The 19,518-nt window shown below is 41.7% G+C and overlaps 1 protein-coding gene across 8 annotated transcripts in view; it reads right to left on the reverse strand.

Annotated features, from left to right (window-relative positions):
• Alk (Anaplastic lymphoma kinase) overlaps nt 1-19,518 on the reverse strand; it is a 374,422-nt gene that overhangs the window by 75,795 nt on the left and 279,109 nt on the right. For all 8 annotated transcript variants that reach the window (XM_072301305.1, XM_072301308.1, XM_072301306.1 and 5 more), the window contains 2 exons: nt 19,383-19,487; nt 3,397-3,674 (listed from right to left, as the gene is read on the reverse strand). In XM_072301305.1, the coding sequence (XP_072157406.1) occupies nt 3,397-3,674; nt 19,383-19,487 (383 nt within the window). The remainder of the gene's footprint in view (nt 1-3,396; nt 3,675-19,382; nt 19,488-19,518) is intronic.

The following is a 19,518-nucleotide window of genomic DNA, read 5'->3' on the forward strand; positions in this document are numbered from 1 at the left end:
CCAGCTCTGCAACGAAAAAAGAGAGGGGCAGCGGGGGTTTTATGGATGTTTCCGTCCTTAAAGTGGGCGGCAGTTCCTGTGTTGCAGTTCTCCGACTGAGCGCAACGTTTCAAGGGTTCTCGTCAAGTTCTACAGTGGTTTCGGGCATCATTTCTGGCGATTTTCCCGGTTTTTACCCGCTCTGCAACCAAAAATGAGGGGGGCAGGGGGCTAAGAGTTTTAAAAACTCACTTTAAAGTCGCAGGCTACGTTTGCGTTAACATTGGCAAGAAGTTCCACTCGGATTTGATGCTAAATTTGAAGCTCTTCTGTGACTTTTCGCATTTTAATCCAATGTTTCATTGTAACAGGCCCATCCCCCCCTACGAGGGGGAGGGGGGGCTGTGGTGGCCCGGGGGCAATATGAAGACTTCGGTATCAGACTTGGAGTATTCGAGGACTCTTTGTAAAGAGAAACGGTATGTCCAAGAGCCGCCGAAGCTACTCTAAAAAATGAAGGTACGGACCCCCTAAATAACCTTTGGACCCCCCCCCCCTAACTTTTGACAGGGGGGTCAGATCGACTTCCGGTTTGCGCCAAAAAGTTTCTTATTTCGTGCTCTTTCAAACGATGTATCACATGATGGGGGTTAGCCATTTGAAATTTTTGAGTTGCCCCCCCGCCCCCTCCCCCCTGGGGGGAAGGGTGAAGAACTGAAAAGTACCTCAAAAAGTTTCCCCCTCGATATGAGGAAGGACGCCACAAACCGCAAATCGATATCATAATTAGAACTAAAGGTATGGCCAGTGGTGCGTAACTTTTGAATAACCCTGTATAAGGTCTGTCCGAAAAGTATCCAACCTTGTTGACTATCTCGCCATAAATGGTTGATAGGAGGTTGGGGCTTGGGATTATATTTGCACGGACTCTCCTGAGTGCAGGTGCACAGCCGGATTATCACACGTTCCATCAGTCGTTGGTAAGTTGCTGATGTGAAGAAAATCATCACAGGGAACGTGTGTTGGGTCTCCGGGTGCGAACCTGAGACGAAAGTGCAATCGTCAGTTTGAATCGCACTGGAACAACTCGCCCGAAGAAAACTCGGAAGAGTCGCAGCAATGTAAAAACAATGTTGACTGTCTTCTTCGATCATGAAGGTGTCGTCTATCATGAATACGCTCCCCAAGGCCCCTCAAGGGACGTAAAGTTTTTCGGTAGCTCTCTTTATTGATAGTAGAGCATTGGGGAGCGTATTCATGATGCACGACACCTTCATGATCGACGAAGACAGTCAACATTGTTTTCACATTGCTACAACTTCGAAGGTTTCTTCCGGCGAAATGTCCCAAGTGCGATCCAAACTGACGTTTGCACCTTTGTCCCAGGGTTATACCTGGACGCCCAACGCGTGTCCCCCATGACCTCACTCTCCTCAACTTCTTCTTTTTTAGGAAAAACGAAATCTGATGATCACAGATGAATCGCACGCACTAATCAGCGACTTACCAACAACTAATTGAACGGGTGATAATCGGGCTGTGCACCTACACACCGGAGAGTCCGCGTGCAAAATAATCCGAAGCCCAAACCTCTTATCAACCGTTAATGGGGAGACAAATCAACAAGATCGGATACTTTCCGGACGGACCTCGTATGTTGATAGCACTGTTTGATCAAATGGCCCGAGCTTGTCAGTTTATTTCGCCGTAGCTCAAAGAAGTAAATGACTGAGGGACTCCCAATGTGTGAGTAACAAAGTAACGGAGAATAACGAAAAGAAAATAACGTAGGAACAAAACTCAGAAACAAAAATTGAAAGAGAACACGATGTTTTGACACATTCCTGGGCAATGGGCATCATTATCTGTATGAACATGAAAGAACAAAATGAAAAATCCAAAACTAAAATACCTGGCTCATAGCGATGGAAGCTGGATTTTTTCCGAGCATTTCGTATCACAGAAATTACAATTGATGAAGCAAATACCTATTCTTTCATGTTTATTAAAATCATTACTGCCTCTATTTAATAAAATACCAAGCTTATTTTCTGTTTTAAACGCCGATACATAGGATGTCTCAGGTTTAACCAGCGGGATTTCAGGGGGTAAGTCAAAGTAAGGTTTTTTCTCTCAAACCTGAGTCCTCAGTTTCAACATCATGAAGCCACAGCTACCCATAGGATTTAAGAAAACACTACCGGGTTTTTTTTTTTTTTTTTTAATTCAAAGGACAATTTTGGATTAATTGCCATGAAAGTTTGTGATTAGCAGTAATTTATAACTTCTAATGTAAATTTTAAGTGAGTGGTGCTATCGGGTAAGTTTTGGGCGGGTAATGGGGGGGGGGGGGAGGGCCTCTCAACTTAAAATTAGCCTTCTATATTTATGCTGAGAAAAATGTAATTTTAACCCACGAATTTAGAAAGGACATAATTAAGTGGGATAATGTGGTATAATTATGGTTACAAATGAAACAAAGAGCCGTATGCAAAAACGACTTTTTTCGCCCCCCACTAAAACTTATTCAAACTTCGCATCTATCAGTTACTCATACTGGAGTGCTTCTTTCCCCAAGTTTTCAGACCCCCAAAAAGTTTTGGGGGGCGCTAGGGGGGGGGGGGGGTAGAAGTCAAAACCTGTGAACCTCGATATCTTTCGAACGAAAAAAGATATTGAGGCCCGGTTTGGACGAAAATTCGTCTAAAATTGCATATTTTGAGATTCTAAAGTTCAAAATCCCATAAATACATTTTTAAATTAACTTATGTGCTTTTTCAGTTTTTGGGGGAAAACAACTCCTTTTAAACAGACTAAACTGAAAGATCACATTTTTTTATTTGAACCAAAACCAGTTTTTTAAATTGCTCGTCTAGTTCCGCATCCAACAAGTGGTCATGTAACCTGGGGAACCAAACGGTTCTGGAGTTATGAGCGATTGAAGTTTCCGCTCAACGCGCGCCGACCGATTTCCGCGCGCCAAAATATGGTTGCAAAGCCGGATTTGGGTGGTAATCAATCAGATTTTATGTCCAAACCGTGCAAAATACATTTTTAGGTATACTTAAGGGTCGCTGAGTTCAAAAATTACAGATGCTTCCAAAAATTCACTTTTTTCCCGCAGCGCTACTCGAGAGGCTCACCGCGAGTGCCGACCGACCGGCCGCTCAGTGGGGATGAACCAGAAAAATTTGGTATGTATTAGGATACATGTACATACTGTGTCTTTTACAAGCTGATGGAGTTACATCTCCCTTGCTGCAAAAGACTCTCAAAGCAATTTCTTACGACGTAAATCATTACTTAGGGTGCAACAGCACATCTACAAAAAGAAACCATGTAACAGGGTTTCACTTTCCTGACTAAGGGTGTAATAAGTGGAGAAGTGTCTGATTTTGTGATACCGAAAATACGTACCTTTACTGCAACTGGCATTTCCACAGCATCACCTGTCCTGTGTCTATAAAGTCCTTGATAAACTTCCCCAAAGGCCCCTTGACCAAGGGCTTTGACCAATCGTAAGTTATCCCGCGGGATGTCTTTCAAATCGTTGATAGTATAGGTACCACCACCAAATTCATAGTTTGGATTGAACTCTGTCATCATACTGTTAGAAGCAACACGCAGCCGACTTAACTGGAAATCATGCTTTTTCCTTTGAATTTTTGCCTCTTTTTTCCTCTGATATCCATTATCTGAGAATGAAATAAAAAAAATGTAGATTTGGATGAAAATCAGAAATAAGTATGCTTTTGAAAGTAAAAAAGCTAATGACATAACTACATAGGTACTGGATAAGAGGGACAATTTTTCCACCCCACTCCCACATGGGTGTCCCAGACCACCGTACCAGGCTTTCTCCTCGATTGTTTCAGGGGAGTTAACAGCAATTTCTCAGCATCGATTTTTCACATAATTCACAGGATCAAATTGTATCACATTCTCACATTAGTGTAGTTTACAAACCAAATTTGTTCGCTCCATTGAGCGAGTCTCCAGGTGTTCATTTTTTTCTTTTCCTCCTAAAAGCTGTGACAGCGATATTTATATAGGGTGTTCCAAAAGTCCAGTCCCCCTCCTCTAACTTTTGACCAATTCGAGATAGAAGAACGAAACATTAGGAATGTTATTCCTATTTCAAAGGGGACCATCTTTTGGGGAGGAGGTCAAACTTTTGGTGCCTTCCTCAGAGGGGGGGGGGGGGCCGGAGGGCTAGGGTGTACCTTATTTTTGAGTTTTGCGAAAATCAAGCTGGTCAACCCCTAAAAAGTTTCTATGTAGGTAGTCTCTAAATGAACCCCCGAAAAGGAAAAAACTTTTAAAAAATTTAACCCGTGCCTCAAAGGGCCTAAAGGGCCTAAACCCGAAATTCAAAAATTTTGGCAAGCGACATATCAATTCTGAAGGAAAATTGCAAGTTATGGTCCTTCTTTGGGCGGAAATTTCGTCAGTCCTGGCGTATCTTGAAGCGTAAGGTCACAAACGGCCCAATAACGACGTGAGGCTATGGACCCGCGGGGCGCCGCGGCCGGCCGGCCGCTGAATTTCAGCTCTACATTCCTCAGTTGAACAATACGTGGGCATGTCCCCATATTTCGGGAAAAGTTCAAAAAAACGAAATTTAAGTTGATTAAATTTGACCGTTTACTTTTCATTTTTTTCGTTTTTTCGTTTTTATAGGGGAAATTGGCTTATTTCGCGGGAAAATGGAATGTCCTTTGGATTGACGTATTTGGGGGTCCAAACTTCCCCCCCCTTCAATTAGTTCGAAGTGATTTCTGCAATTTTTACTTAAAAGCAAACACAATTTGGTGAATTTTCCCGTTTTATTTCTTTCTTGGCGATAATTTGAACCGGAGTTATGATGTTTTGAAAATAGGTCAAATTTGACCTTTCATAACTCAGTCAAAAATTAAGATATCGATCTACAGTTTGCGCCAAAATTCTTAGTTTTTTATGCTCTTTCAAATGAGGTATCATAAGATAGGGGTTGCAAAAAAAAATTGGGGGCCCTCCGTAGGGTGTACCTAATTTTTGAGTTTTGCGAAAATCAAGTTGGTCAACCCCTAAAAAGTTTCTATGTAGTCTCTAAATGAACCCCCTAAAAGGAAAAAAATTTTAAAAAATTTAACCCGTGCCTCAAAGGGCCTAAAGGGCCTAAACCCAAAATTCGAAAATTTTGGCAAGCGACGTATCAATTCTGAAGGAAAATTGCAAGTTATGGTCCTTCTTTGGGCGGAAATTTCGTCAGTTCTGGCGTATCTTGAAGCGTAAGGTCACAAACGGCCCAATAACGACGTGAGGCTATGGACCCGCGGGGCGCGCCGCGGCCGGCCGGCCGCTGAGCGCGCGCGCAGGGCAGGGTTGCGCATCGCCGCATTACACCGGCGTAGAGAAACGAACGGTGGGGTGGGAGGGGGATATCCGGTGGAAAAGCATCCTCATTTTCAATACAAATGAAAATGCATTATACTTTTTCAATATAGATGAGGAAATATATGAGCCATACACGGAAGTGATGAAAAGAGTGACAAATACATAAGTAGTTTGTACGATTAGGAGCGTAGGTGGGGAAAACTTCCCGTAACTACAGAACAGCCCTGAAAATCTCCGGGAAATAAAAACTGCTACTGTCAACATACTTGTTGATCATCAAAACAGAAAATTCTCACCCACCGGAGGTGCCGGAAACCACTGGCATTTGACTACCTATTTAAAAATATATGTTCGATGTTGTCGAATAGTAAGCCCTTTACGCGATCAAGTGCGATTAGTGTAAATTTAATCGGTAAAGTTGAAGAAAAATTTGATGAAAGAAAATTGCCCTAAATTCGGGAAGTGCTCTAAGTGTTCTTCTACCATGTGAAGTGTTTGCACTTGAATGTCAATAGCAGTGCGTGGAAAAACTCTGATCCGGTAATTCCAATATGGAATGAAAAGAATCCCTGTGATACATAGTGTCCATGTTTTTAAAAATGTTTACATTTTTAAGAGGAGTTTAGGCGTGTATCAAAAAATGCTAGCCGTCGATCGCTGGTTCAAGAGAATTTGGAGACTGATTTTACGGCAAAAATCGACATTTTATTCGACACTGCTTTATGCAATGCTCTAGATATCATGGCAAATGAAGAGGTTAAAGCATTTTTAATTCGAAAACCTGGACGAGAATACGTAATATCTATACAGTGAAGGATGCTATTCTTCCAGCAGAGGAGAGGAGAGCAGACGAGAAAAAAGCTCGCGCCCAGAAGCTCGCTTATGAATCCCGCCAAACGGAAGAAAGTAAGTTTTTTCATTTCATGTGGAATCATTGGGGGTTGGATGCAGAGACAAGTTGGATGTATCAATAAGACTCTGTTCACCCTCCTTTTCATTGGTGCATTTGACGCGGCATCAATTAGAAAGTTTCATTGAAGAGGTTCAATCTGGCTCCGCCAACTTACAGCTGATGTTGATTGCCTGGCCTTGCCAGGATAAATGACACATTAGCCACCGATTCTCAAATCTTCCCCAGTAGCCGAGTGGTCAAGGGCTTCGCCTACGGTATCGGTGAGCGAGGTTCAGATCTCTGTTAAGACCATATTTTTTCGATCAGCTAATATTACATTTTTTATTACAGCAAGTAATTGTGGGGGGGGGGGGGTGATGGTGGTGGGATTGCAGTACCAGAAAATGTAAGTGGGTAAGCTAGATTGAACCACTCGAATAAAACTATCTCATTGATGTCACGTCAAATGGGCCTGTTGCAAACTTTTGCTAGAGCAAAAATAAGAGTTGTTTCTTGTAGATAATGCCTCAAAAATCACGATGAGCGCATCGGCAAAGTCTGAAATGCACTCATAACTTCACAATCTGCGTAAGAAATTTGCGTTTTTTTAAGCTTCCCGCTTCAAAAACGATACTACGGCGTAGGTGAACATTTTGTTAGAGGAGTCGCTCCATCGTCGGCGATATTCATCATGGCCGACACTTGCGCGCAGTTTTGCGCGTAATTCGAGGAGAGTTCAAGGTCAATCAATGCGGGCGTGGAAAACATGAACGTTAAAACACGCCGATTGTTATCTGGTCTAATCCAGTTCAGGTATTATCTCGTCCCATCACACGTGTTTTGGCGGATTGGCGTCGGCCATGATGAGTATTGCCGACGATGGAACGACTCCTCTTACAAAATGTTCACCTGTGCCGTAGTATCGCTTTTGAAGCGGGAAGCTCAAAAAACCGCAAATTTCTTACGCAGACTGTGAAGTTATGAGTGCATTTCAGACTTTGCCGATGCGCTCATCGTGATTTTTGAGGCATTATCTATAAGAAACAACTCTTAGTTTTGCTCTAGCAAAAGTTTGCAACAGGCCCATTCACTAATGAAAAGAAGGGTAAACATAGACACTATCAGGGATTCTACATTTTTCATTCCATATTGGACTTACCGGATCAGAGTTTTTCCACGCACTGCTATTGACATTCAAGTGCAAACACTTCACATGGTAGAAGAACACTTAGAGCACTTCCCGAATTTAGGGCAATTTTCTTTCATCAAATTTTTCTTCAACTTTACCGATTAAATTTACACTAATCGCACTTGATCGCGTAAAGGGCTTACTATTCGACAACATCGAACATATATTTTTAAATAGGTAGTCAAATGCCAGTGGTTTCCGGCACCTCCGGTGGGTGAGAATTTTCTGTTTTGATGATCAACAAGTATGTTGACAGTAGCAGTTTTTATTTCCCGGAGATTTTCAGGGCTGTTCTGTAGTTACGGGAAGTTTTCCCCACCTACGCTCCTAATCGTACAAACTACTTATGTATTTGTCACTCTTTTCATCACTTCCGTGTATGGCTCATATATTTCCTCATCTATATTGAAAAAGTATAATGCATTTTCATTTGTATTGAAAATGAGGATGCTTTTCCACCGGATATCCCCCTCCCACCCCACCGTTCGTTTCTCTACGCCGGTGTAATGCGGCGATGCGCAACCCTGCCCTGCGCGCGCGCTCAGCGGCCGGCCGGCCGCGGCGCGCCCCGCGGGTCCATAGCCTCACGTCGTTATTGGGCCGTTTGTGACCTTACGCTTCAAGATACGCCAGAACTGACGAAATTTCCGCCCAAAGAAGGACCATAACTTGCAATTTTCCTTCAGAATTGATACGTCGCTTGCCAAAATTTTCGAATTTTGGGTTTAGGCCCTTTAGGCCCTTTGAGGCACGGGTTAAATTTTTTAAAATTTTTTTCCTTTTAGGGGGTTCATTTAGAGACTACATAGAAACTTTTTAGGGGTTGACCAACTTGATTTTCGCAAAACTCAAAAATTAGGTACACCCTACGGAGGGCCCCCAATTTTTTTTTGCAACCCCTATCTTATGATACCTCATTTGAAAGAGCATAAAAAACTAAGAATTTTGGCGCAAACTGTAGATCGATATCTTAATTTTTGACTGAGTTATGAAAGGTCAAATTTGACCTATTTTCAAAACATCATAACTCCGGTTCAAATTATCGCCAAGAAAGAAATAAAACGGGAAAATTCACCAAATTGTGTTTGCTTTTAAGTAAAAATTGCAGAAATCACTTCGAACTAATTGAAGGGGGGGGAAGTTTGGACCCCCAAATACGTCAATCCAAAGGACATTCCATTTTCCCGCGAAATAAGCCAATTTCCCCTATAAAAACGAAAAAAACGAAAAAAATGAAAAGTAAACGGTCAAATTTAATCAACTTAAATTTCGTTTTTTTGAACTTTTCCCGAAATATGGGGACATGCCCACGTATTGTTCAACTGAGGAATTTAGAGCTGAGGTTTAATGCAGCATCATAAACGGAGCGGCATCGGCGTGCAAGGCGGAGGTCCGGCGCGGACTTTAATGCCGCATCGAACAGTGCGCCGGGGGATCGCACTTGCCCGTGAGGCGGCTTAACCTGGTGAAGCCGACACCCGGCATGACTTTTTGATGCCGCATCAATTTTTATGCTGGGTCCAGCATCAAAATTGAGGCGGCTTCAATTAGCAGACACAACGGACGCCAGCGCCCGGGCCCGGCTGCCGGGCGGCTAATCGCACCGGGCTGTATTCAACCTTTCCTCGGCGTCCACTTCTTAGAACTTCCCGGCTAGGCGTGGGCCGCCGTGCCGATGAGAAACGTAGACAAAGGGATGTTCCGCGAATTCATCGTCAAATCCAAGGGTCACATACCTCGTCAGTCTTCTGGGCCAGCCCTGTTAGTAATGAAGGTGAGTGGAGGGACCGCAAATTGATGCCGTATCGGGCGGCAAGCCGAGGGTACGGCATCAAAAGTTGAAGCCCATGTTGGTCCCTAAGCCAGCATCAAACCTCAGCATCAGCGGATAATGCCGGCCCGGCCGGCACGCCAGCATTGGGCTTCGATGCCCGAAGCTGGCGCCGGCAGTTTGCGCGCAATAGGCGCGCCGCCGCATACTCGCAGGGTCACTACCGGGGCATAGGTACGGCATTAATGCTGAAGCTGCGAGCCGATGCTGTACGGTATAACCTCACGAGGTGCCTGTTAGGTGTGGGAAATGAGGAACAAATTAATTACATTGAAGACGCCATGATGTCTGTATATTGAATGTCCTGCCGAACCGACAACTGCCCCGGCGGCTGGGCTCACAAGCGGCGTTGTCAGGTCTCACCCTGAAAACTCCCTTTTTTTAAAAAAAAATGGACATACAATGTTTGGCAACAGCCTAGTCCACTATAATTATGCATACATAACATATAATAAAATCAAACAAGCATTTATAAAGTATCAAGACAAGATCAGACATTATAGATTTATGGATCAGACAAACAAGTGGTACGTTTTGTCTTTGTCGTTTGGATTTCTGCTTGATCACAACATCGTCTTAAGAATTAACTAGACACTATAGATTTATGGATCAGACAAGCAAGTGGTACGTTTTGTCTTTGTCATTTTGAATTTTCTAAGCCTTACGGATAGTCACTTGGAGAAAACCTTGCTGGAGGTTTTCTAATTCTGACGTCACTTTCTCCAATAAGATCGGGTTCACTTTCTCCAATTTCAATCTGGATCTATTTCTATTTGACCTTCGAAATAAACTTCCGCGCAGTATTCAATATTTGTTTGGAAGAATTTACTTTTTATGAGATTGAACCTAATGTCCAACTCCTGAGCACGTTTTAAGGTTTTATGTAGAGGTTTGTCATGCTCTTCTTTATTTTTACCGTGGGCGCAGAAATCATCGATGAAGATTAAAAGATGATCAATATCCTTGAATTTATCCACCATGACTCCTTGAAAAATTTTTGAAGCTGCATTGATACCGAAAGCAAGCCTTAAGAATTGATAACGACCGAAAGGTGAATTAAAAGTGCATAAGTCAGCACTGTCTTTGCTTAGTTTCAGATTCCAAAAACCAGCAGTAATATCTAGTTTGGTGTAGTATTTAGAATTGGATAGACAAGTTCGAATGTAATTCTGGTCAGGAATAAAATGAGTTGGACGATTAATGGCTGTGTTTAATGCTCTGGGATCAAGGCAGATTCTGAGTGAATCGTCCTTTTTGCGGACAATAACAAGTGAGCTTACCCAAGGAGTGTAGTGATCTACTTTTTTTTTTCTTTTTTTAAATAATCAATTATTTTATTAGATTTATATACAGGGTGGAAGTGAAGCTTGACAAAGATTCACCCGAAGTCCTATGTTACATACTAAATATGAAGATCTTATACGATACATATTTGTTATGAATTCCCCCCTATCCCATGGAAGCTTAGTTTCTAATTTAAATTTAAGTTGTTACTAGAGGTCCTCAGTTTCTCATGTTATTGGTGTGTTTGATTATCCTCGGCATCACCATCTGGTTTTTCTTCGAGGGAGGATTCAGTCTTCGTATTATCTTCTTCTTCATTTAAGGCTCTTTGTTTTTGTTTGAGAATGTCGGTTATGAATTCTTGAATAAGGTGCCATTTCTTCTTTGAGCTAGTCATCTGTTTAATGATGTTTTCAGGTGTTAATGAAACTTCTAGAAGATTCTGAAGGTGTATTCTTGGCGATTTGAAAGATTCGCAATGGAAGAAAGTATGTTCCGCTGTATCGATTGCTAAGAAGTTTGCACATTGGACAATGTGGGGAGTTTCTTTTCTTAAATCTGAATAAATACTGAGCAAAAGCGCCATGACTTGTTAGAAATTGTGTGATGTAATAATTAGTAGTTCCATGCTTTCTATTTAACCAGATGTGGATTTGTGGTATCAGTTTCTTTATCCAGATGTTACCCTTTTCTAGTTCCCAATCTAGTTGCCATTTTATCTTTTTGTTTTGTTCTACTTCAAGAGGGTCTTCTTTCTTGTATTTTTCGATTTTTTCTTTAATGAGTATTTTGGGAGGTGGTATTCCAGATATTATGTCCAAACATACATCAGAAACAGTTTGATATGCTGAACATAGTGCTAACTTCATGGGTCTGATTGTCTTCCTTATTTCGTTAATGTCTCTTTTTGTTTTACAGTAAGGGCCCCAAAAGGCAACCCCGTAGAAGATAACGGATAACATTGCATGGATCATAATTTTCCGTTGAATGAAGGCTGGACCGTTAAGATTGGGAAGCAGTGGTCTATAGTGTGATATGATCTTTCTAACTTTTGCGCAAACGTATTTTATATGTTGAGTCATCTTGAGACCCCCCGTTAGAGTACCTAAATCCCAGGGAAATCAGGGATGGTTCAGCATTAATAATCGACTCTCCTTACTGATATTTCTACGTTTCTCGCTTTTTTGGGGCCATGAATCAAGAGTGCTTCTGTTTTGCTGTCTTCCGTAATTAAGTTCTTCTTTTTAAGTGCTGCTTTTATTGTTTGTGTAGTTACTTTTGTTGATCTTTGAATTTCTGGTATATCTGTTACGCACAGAATGTGTAATTGCCCAGTTCATGAATTGGGCAGATTTTTGCTCATTTCATGAAATGGGCAATGTTGTTGCCCAAATTGTGAAATGGCACCAAAATTGCCCATTTCATGAATTGGGGCGGGAAAAAATTGCCCAATTCACGCATTGGGCAAAAAATGAAAAAAACGCTCACACTCAATTTGTGTAATTGCCCAATTCATGAACTGGGCAATTACACATTCTGTGCGTAACATATCTAAGCCTGTGATCAAGAGAAGGGTGTCATCTGCATAAGCTTGTTTGACTATTTCAGGGGTTGTATTAAGATTAAGTATTTCGTCGAATATGATAATCCATATAGTAGGAGATAAACATCCTCCCTGGGCTGCTCCTGAATTAATTTTGACCTTAAAATCAGGAAAGACAAGATATCTATTGGTGAAGTACGATTTAAATATTTCAATTAGATATGGTGGTATTTGTCTTTTTATCATTGTAGCAATTACATCTTCCCAATTTACGGAGTTAAATGTATTCTTTATATCAATATTCAATAGCAGTATGGAAGTCGTCTTTGAGTTGCTCTATTATTAACATGATGATCGTAAATGTCTTTTATGTTTTACATTGCATCTGTTGTATTGCGACCTTTACGGAATCCAAATTGTGCTCTTGCTGGGGTGAATGCTTTAATTAGTCTTTGATTTAAACTATACTCGAAAATTTTGGATAAAGAATTGATCATACAGATCGATCGATAGTTTTTCTGTGTCGATTTTTGCTTATTTGTCTTCGGGATTAATGCCAGACGAGCGGTTTTCCATTCTCTTGGGAAGATGTTCTGTTGCATCATTGCATTCAGCATGTTTTTGAAGGCAGTAAAGTTTGAGTTAATGAAAATTTTGCTCAGAACTGGTATTATATCGTCCGGGCCGACTGCTTTGTAATTCTTTTGTTTCTTGATGGATTGCTGGAGTTCTTCATTTCTGATTAACGGAATGTCTTCTGGTGGGACTGGGATTTTCTTCCATTTTACGTAGCCATAGTCAGGAAACAATCTATCTATGGCTTCAAGTAATTCTTCTTTCGTAAGCGAATTTGTGTCGTGTCCTGTCGGTCGTTTGAGTTTGTTTTTTAAACATTTTGTAACCCTTACCCCACACATCCCTATCTAGGTCTTTGATGATCTCATTCCATGAATTATGTTTAGAAATCATGATTTTGTTCTTTAATTCTTTTTTGAGTTCTTGTAGATGTTTAGTTTCAGTTTCTGTATCTTCTTTCTTTGTTCTGAGATTCATCAATTTTCGGTGGCTTTTATAGCACTTACGTTTGGTTCTTCCTACTTCAGAATTCCACCAAAAAGGTTTTTTGTCTGTTTTAATTGAATCTTTTCTTGTAAAGACTTGATCTGCTGCAGAGGTAATGATTTTTTCGCAGATAGCTGGCGATAATTCCGAAATTTGTAACTGTTGTAGAGTCAATTCCTTTGTAACTTTTGAGTATTCTGAATATTTTTTAGGGTCCAGTAGCCAGCCTCCTCTCCTAATTTCTCTTTCTTTCTTGTTTTTGTCAGAATCATACTCCAACTCTAGAAAGATACATTGATGATCGCTCGGTGTAGATTCCTGCGAAATTTTCATCTTGATCTTTGATAAAGTTTGTGGCGTGCATAGGACAATTTCTGGGACTGAGTCTCCTTGGCTGCTGATAAATGTGGGGGTATAAGTAGTGGACTGGTTGCAGGCAACTAGATCCATGGAGAGGATCCAGTCTTCTAAAATCCGTCCACGTGTATTTAAAGATTTGTCTCCCCAGAGTGGAGATCTGCAGTTAAAATCGCCGGTGACTATTATTTCTCCTGTCGTCTGAAGAACTTTTTCACTTAGCTTTTCAAGTTCTTTGATTAAAATTTCACTGGAGTCGTTAGGGGAGAAATAACATCCGATTATTGTAACCTCTCTCCATACGAAACTGACAAAATTCTCGTGTGATTCCAATTGCGTTGTTTGTCCATGTAAATTCCTGTTCGTTGTGATTGCGGTTCGGAAGTTCTTGCTTAGTAGGTGTCCGTCATTGATAGATCTTTTCTTGTTGGGCTCTGTAAAAATTTCTATTCCTGCCTTTTTTCTATTTGCAAAATCGTAAAGTAAATCATAAGTTATAGGCATTTCTTTAGTGTTACAAATGATTGCTGTAAATGATTTCTTATTTTTGCTTGTTGTTTCCTTTTCAGATATTCGAGTTTCCAGAGGTTCTCGAGATTTCTTAATTAATTTCTTTTTGAGACCGGAAGGTTATATGTCATTTATCGGCATCTTTTAATAACAATCGTTACAACCTAAAATTCCACATCGTAAACCTGACCTGTGAAACACTAATCTGTTTCGACACCGCCAAACCGTTTGATCTGTTGAAATTCATCAATTCCATCGATGTCCGCGACACATCAAAATCTCCAAACAATTCATATATCAGAGGTTATGAAAATGTTTTCCAAGGCATAGGTTGTCTCAAATACTTTGAAGTTAAGCTTAGTGTAAACCCTCATGTTCAACCAACATGTAATCCACCTAGAAATGTACCATTAAAGTTAATGAATGAACTCAAAACGCATCTGCAGGAATTGACAGAGGAAGAAATCATTCGCCAAGTGGATCACTCCGGACATAGCGGCCCAATTCAGGACCTCCACCTCAATAAATCAAGAAGCCCCAATGGAAATAGAAGATAACCTCAGAAGGAAAATAACTGCGATCTCACCAGAACTCAACAGAAGTTTCAGCGAATCAGACCTTTCACAAACGGCAAAGAAATTAAAGGATGGTTCCATCACCAGCATTTGACATCAGCACCAAAATATCAACAGAAAACAGGAGAAGAAGGACTCAATCAAGCTCCAAACAGTCGAAGAAACTCAAATCAAATTATGCCTATATATATAATATAAGCCTGTTTGATTGTTTCCTTATCGTTTGAGAATCCCTGTATATTGATGCCCTTTCGGTTCTTTAAAACGTCCATATACCTGATTTTGGTGTTTGATTTTTGAGCTATATTCCTTATTTTCTCAAAAATTTCTATAGAATTTGATTCTGAAATTTCGTTCTTTGTTTCTCGGTTAATGTTGAATCCGCTGGGATTTTTTGCTGCTATTAGAGTTGCGTGTTCTTGTTTTTTGAGTATGCTGCTCCAGGATGACTTCTCTTTTGATTCTTCGATTTTCTCTGGTGATTGAACGGTTCTATCTATTTCGTTAATTTTTTGATCTAACTTTTGGGTATTCTTTGTTATGAGAGTTTTGACTTCCTCAATTTGCTTCAACGTTTTGTCTATTTTTTCCTGTGTGTTTGTGTTGCTTGTTTTTATTGTTTGAGGTTCCCTGATGACTGTGTTCTGGTCTGTTTCGATGGTTTGCGAGTTGACTTCTTGATGTTTCAAATAGAAATTGATAATTGTTCCAAAGTCTTGTTTCGTTATATTCGACTTCTTGAATGTTTGTTCTTTTTTGAAACTTTCCCATATTTTCTCGATGTTTGAGTTTTCTGACGAATTAGAGTGTGTTTGATTTCCTGTTTGATTGGGTTCTTTGGTTGAGTTTGTTAATTGGATTATTTGTTGCTGGTTATTTTGTGTCGATGTTTTCTCTAAGTCATCTTGAGTCTTTGTTGGAGGGATAATTTGAGTATCTTCTTGTCGTAGGTTCGTTTTGAGTTTCTTGGGAGTTTTCGTGCTCGTGATACTCGATTTTCTGCTTTATGGTTGACTGTTCGGGTTGCTGTTAATTTGATTTGAGTTTCTTCGACTGTTTGGAGCTTGATTGAGTCCTTCTTCTCCTGTTTTCTGTTGATATTTTGGTGCTGATGTCAAAAAGCTGGTGATGGAACCATCCTTTAATTTCTTTGCCGTTTGTGAAAGGTCTGATTCGCTGAAACTTCTGTTGAGTTCTGGTGAGATCGCAGTTATTTTCCTTCTGAGATTATCTTCTATTTCCATTGGGGCTTCTTGATTTATTGAGGTGGAGGTCCTGAATTGGGCCGCTATGTCCGGAGTGATCCACTTGGCGAATGATTTCTTCCTCTGTCAATTCCTGCAGATGCGTTTTGAGTTCATTCATTAACTTTAATGGTACATTTCTAGGTGGATTACATGTTGGTTGAACATGAGGGTTTACACTAAGCTTAACTTCAAAGTATTTGAGACAACCTATGCCTTGGAAAACATTTTCATAACCTCTGATATATGAATTGTTTGGAGATTTTGATGTGTCACGAACATTGATGGAATTGATGAATTTCAACAGATCAAACGGTTTGGTGGTGTCGAAACAGATTAGTGTTTCACAGGTCAGGTTTACGATGTGGAATTTTAGGTTGTAACGATTGTTATTAAAAGCTTGTTATAGAATAGGACCACCTGGGTTTTGATGGTGATCGGTACCGTCCGTACCTTGATGGAGAACAGCGATTTGATGATGATGATTGCTCGTTTCAGACGTCGACTTCAGGTGTTGATTGAAGTTGCTCCACACGATGTTTGGAGAGTTGAATTTTTTGGGCAAATTCAAATGCTTCAGCGAGCGTTGACTTGTCTTCTAGAAGTAAGCGTTCCTTGATGCTTGAATCATGAAGGCCACAGATGAACAGATCTTTGACAATGCTGTCTTGAATGTCACCAAGCTGGCATGTGCGAGAAAGATTGCGAAGGTCAGTGACATAGGATTCATGAGTTTTATCCGCTTTTTGCTTTCTGCTAAATAACTTGATTCGGTCAACAGTTACGTTGGGCTTGGGTGCAAAATGCTTGTGAAAGAGTGCAACCAGGTCAACAAATTTGGTTTTTGATATGTCGATTTGGAAAGATTGGTCAATGGTGAAGGCATTACCAGACATGCACTTGAGCAGAAGAGCGTTTTTCTGTGATCAGAAGCTGTGATGAGGTCAGTGGCGACAAGGCATATTTCGAACTGCGCATACCACTGTTTCCAATTTGTGGAGAGGTTTCCCCCGAATGACATTGGAGGGCAACCTGTATTTAAGTTTGACATTTTGAAGCCTTTTCAGCTGGGAAATGGAAGAAACGACGGACGACGACGAGATAGAGGATTTTCGGGTTCTGATGATAAGGACGTGGACAGAGGTTAGGCTGAGCATTGGGCACAGGACTTAGAGTGATATTAGAATCGTACGAATCATACTAGGACATAGGACGGACGGATACCTACATGGACAAATAGACTTTTCGGACGAGGACAGGACAGATTGACAGGACTTACATTGAATTAGGACATGACTGGACAGAGTGGACTAGATAAGGCATGTGATGACCGATTGCGGTTAGGCTTTTGCGACTCGCGACTTGAACTGGACATAATTTGGCCAGGGATTTAGAGCTGAGGTTTGAGGGAGCATCATAAACGGAGCCGCATCGGTGCGCAAGGCGGAGGCCCGGCGCGGACTTTCATGCCGCGTCGAACAGTGCGCCGGGGGAGCGCATTTGCCGTTGAGGCGGCTTAACCTGGTGAAGCCGACACCCGGCTCCTTTTCTGATGCTGCATCAGTTTTGATGCTGAGTCCAGCATCAAAATTGAGGCGGCTTCAATTAGCAGACACAACGGACGCCAGCGCCCGGGCCCGGCTGCCGGGCGGCTAATCGCACCGGGCTGTATTCAACCTTTCCTCGGCGAGGCGTGGGCCGCCGCCAAGACAAAGGGGTGTTCCGCGAATTCATCGCCAAGTCCGAGGGTCGCGGTCTTCTGGGACAGCCCCGTCGGTAATTAAGCTGGGTGGCGGGTCCGAAAATTGAGGCCGTATCGCGGGCCGCAAGCCGAGGGTCCGGCCTCAGAAGTTGAAACCCATGTTGGTCCCTGAGCCAGCATCAAACCTCAGCATCAGCGCTTAATGCTGCCTCGGTCGGCTCTCCAGCATCGGGCTTCAATGCCCGAAGCCGGCGTCGGTCGGCAGGTTGCGCGCATAAGGCGCGGCACCGCATGCCCGCACGGCCGCTACCTGGGCATACGGCATTAATGCTGAAGCTACGAGTCGATGCTGTACAGCATAACCTCATAAGGCGCCTCAAATGCCTGAATTTGGCGACTAACAGATCACAGAAATAGAGCTTCAGACCACCACACGAAGAGAAAGAAACTGAACGAACTGAAAATGATAGAGACACACACCTGACACCATGTTAGGTGTGGGAAATGAGGAACAAGTGAATTACGTTGAGGACGCCATGATGTCTGTACATTGAATGTCCTGCCGAACCGACAGCTGCCCCGGCGGCTGGGCTCACAAGCGGCGTTGCCAGGTCTCACTCTGACAGTGCCTTAAATCCCTGGCTCGAACTGATTTTAACCTTACTGAGAAAATGTGGAGGCAAATCTAGAGGAAATTGGCTTATTTTGTGGGAAAATTGAATGACCTTTGAAGTGGCGTATTTGGGGGTCCGAACCCCCCCTCAAAATTACTTCGAAGTGATTTCTGCAATTTTTACTTAAAACCGAACACAATTTGGTGAATTTTCCCGTTTTATTTATTTCTTGGCGATAATTTGAACCGGAGTTATGATGTTTTGAAAATAGGTCAAATTTGACCTTAGGCCTATCATAACTCGGTCAAAAATTAAGATATCGATCTGCGGTTTACGCCACAATTCTTAGTATTCTATGCTCTTTTGAATGCGGTATCACAAAATAGGGGTTTCCGTTTGAAAAAAAAAAGTTGGGGGCCCCGCCGCCCTCCGAGGGGGGACCAAACTTTTGACCCCCCCCCCCCCCCCCAATGACGGTCCCCTTTGAGATAGGAATATTTCCAAAGTTTCGTTTTTCTCTCTCGAACCGTTCAAAAGTTAGACGGGGGCTGGACATTTGGAACACCCTGTATAACTTACATAGCCGGCTAAAAAGCCCATATAGCTAGCTACAGCCGGGAAAAAAGTTATATTGCAGTGAGGGGTTCTAACAGGGGCTGACCGGGCCAACTTTCGCGCGGAGACTCAAGACTGACCACTGACGAAGCCCACATGATCCTTTTAAGCATCGCCAGAAATTTCTGGCGATGCTTAAAAGGATCGTTACATTCCAAAGAAATTCAGTACCTCCTCATCAAAAAAATTCAGTACTTTTTCAGTACCCCGAATTGACGAAATTTCAAAAATTTGAATTTCTTGCTCAAATTGCGACAGAAATGGCAAAAAAATGAAACAAATCCCGGACCTTTAGCGGAATTACCGCACTTTTTCAGTACTTCTGGACCACCCTTGAAAAATCAGTACTATTTCCGAACTTGGAGACACCTTGCACCATGAACAAGCACGACCTTATAGTGAAACGATAAAACCCCCAAGGTTTTAGCCGTGCCACTACAATATAGGCAGCTAATATAAATGAGTTTTACCAGAACGTGTTCCTACCCAAAATATGGCTGCTCCAAAACCAAAATTATTTTGTTTTCCTGATATCCCAGAATTAGATGAGCTGCATCTCTGGCTAGCTATTTAAATAGAATATGCAAAATAATGCAGATGGGTACTTACACAAGACGACACATAGAGAACCAACGACCAAAATTAGAAAAATGCAAACTACTGTTAGTATGACAATTAATAGCCAAGATGACGAACTGTTGGCAGCAGACTCAGCTATGGTAACAGAAAAAAAACGAAGAGTTCA

The sequence above is a fragment of the Bemisia tabaci genome, chromosome 1 (assembly GCF_918797505.1).
Source record: "Bemisia tabaci chromosome 1, PGI_BMITA_v3".
NCBI classification, from domain to species: Eukaryota; Metazoa; Arthropoda; class Insecta; order Hemiptera; family Aleyrodidae; genus Bemisia; species Bemisia tabaci.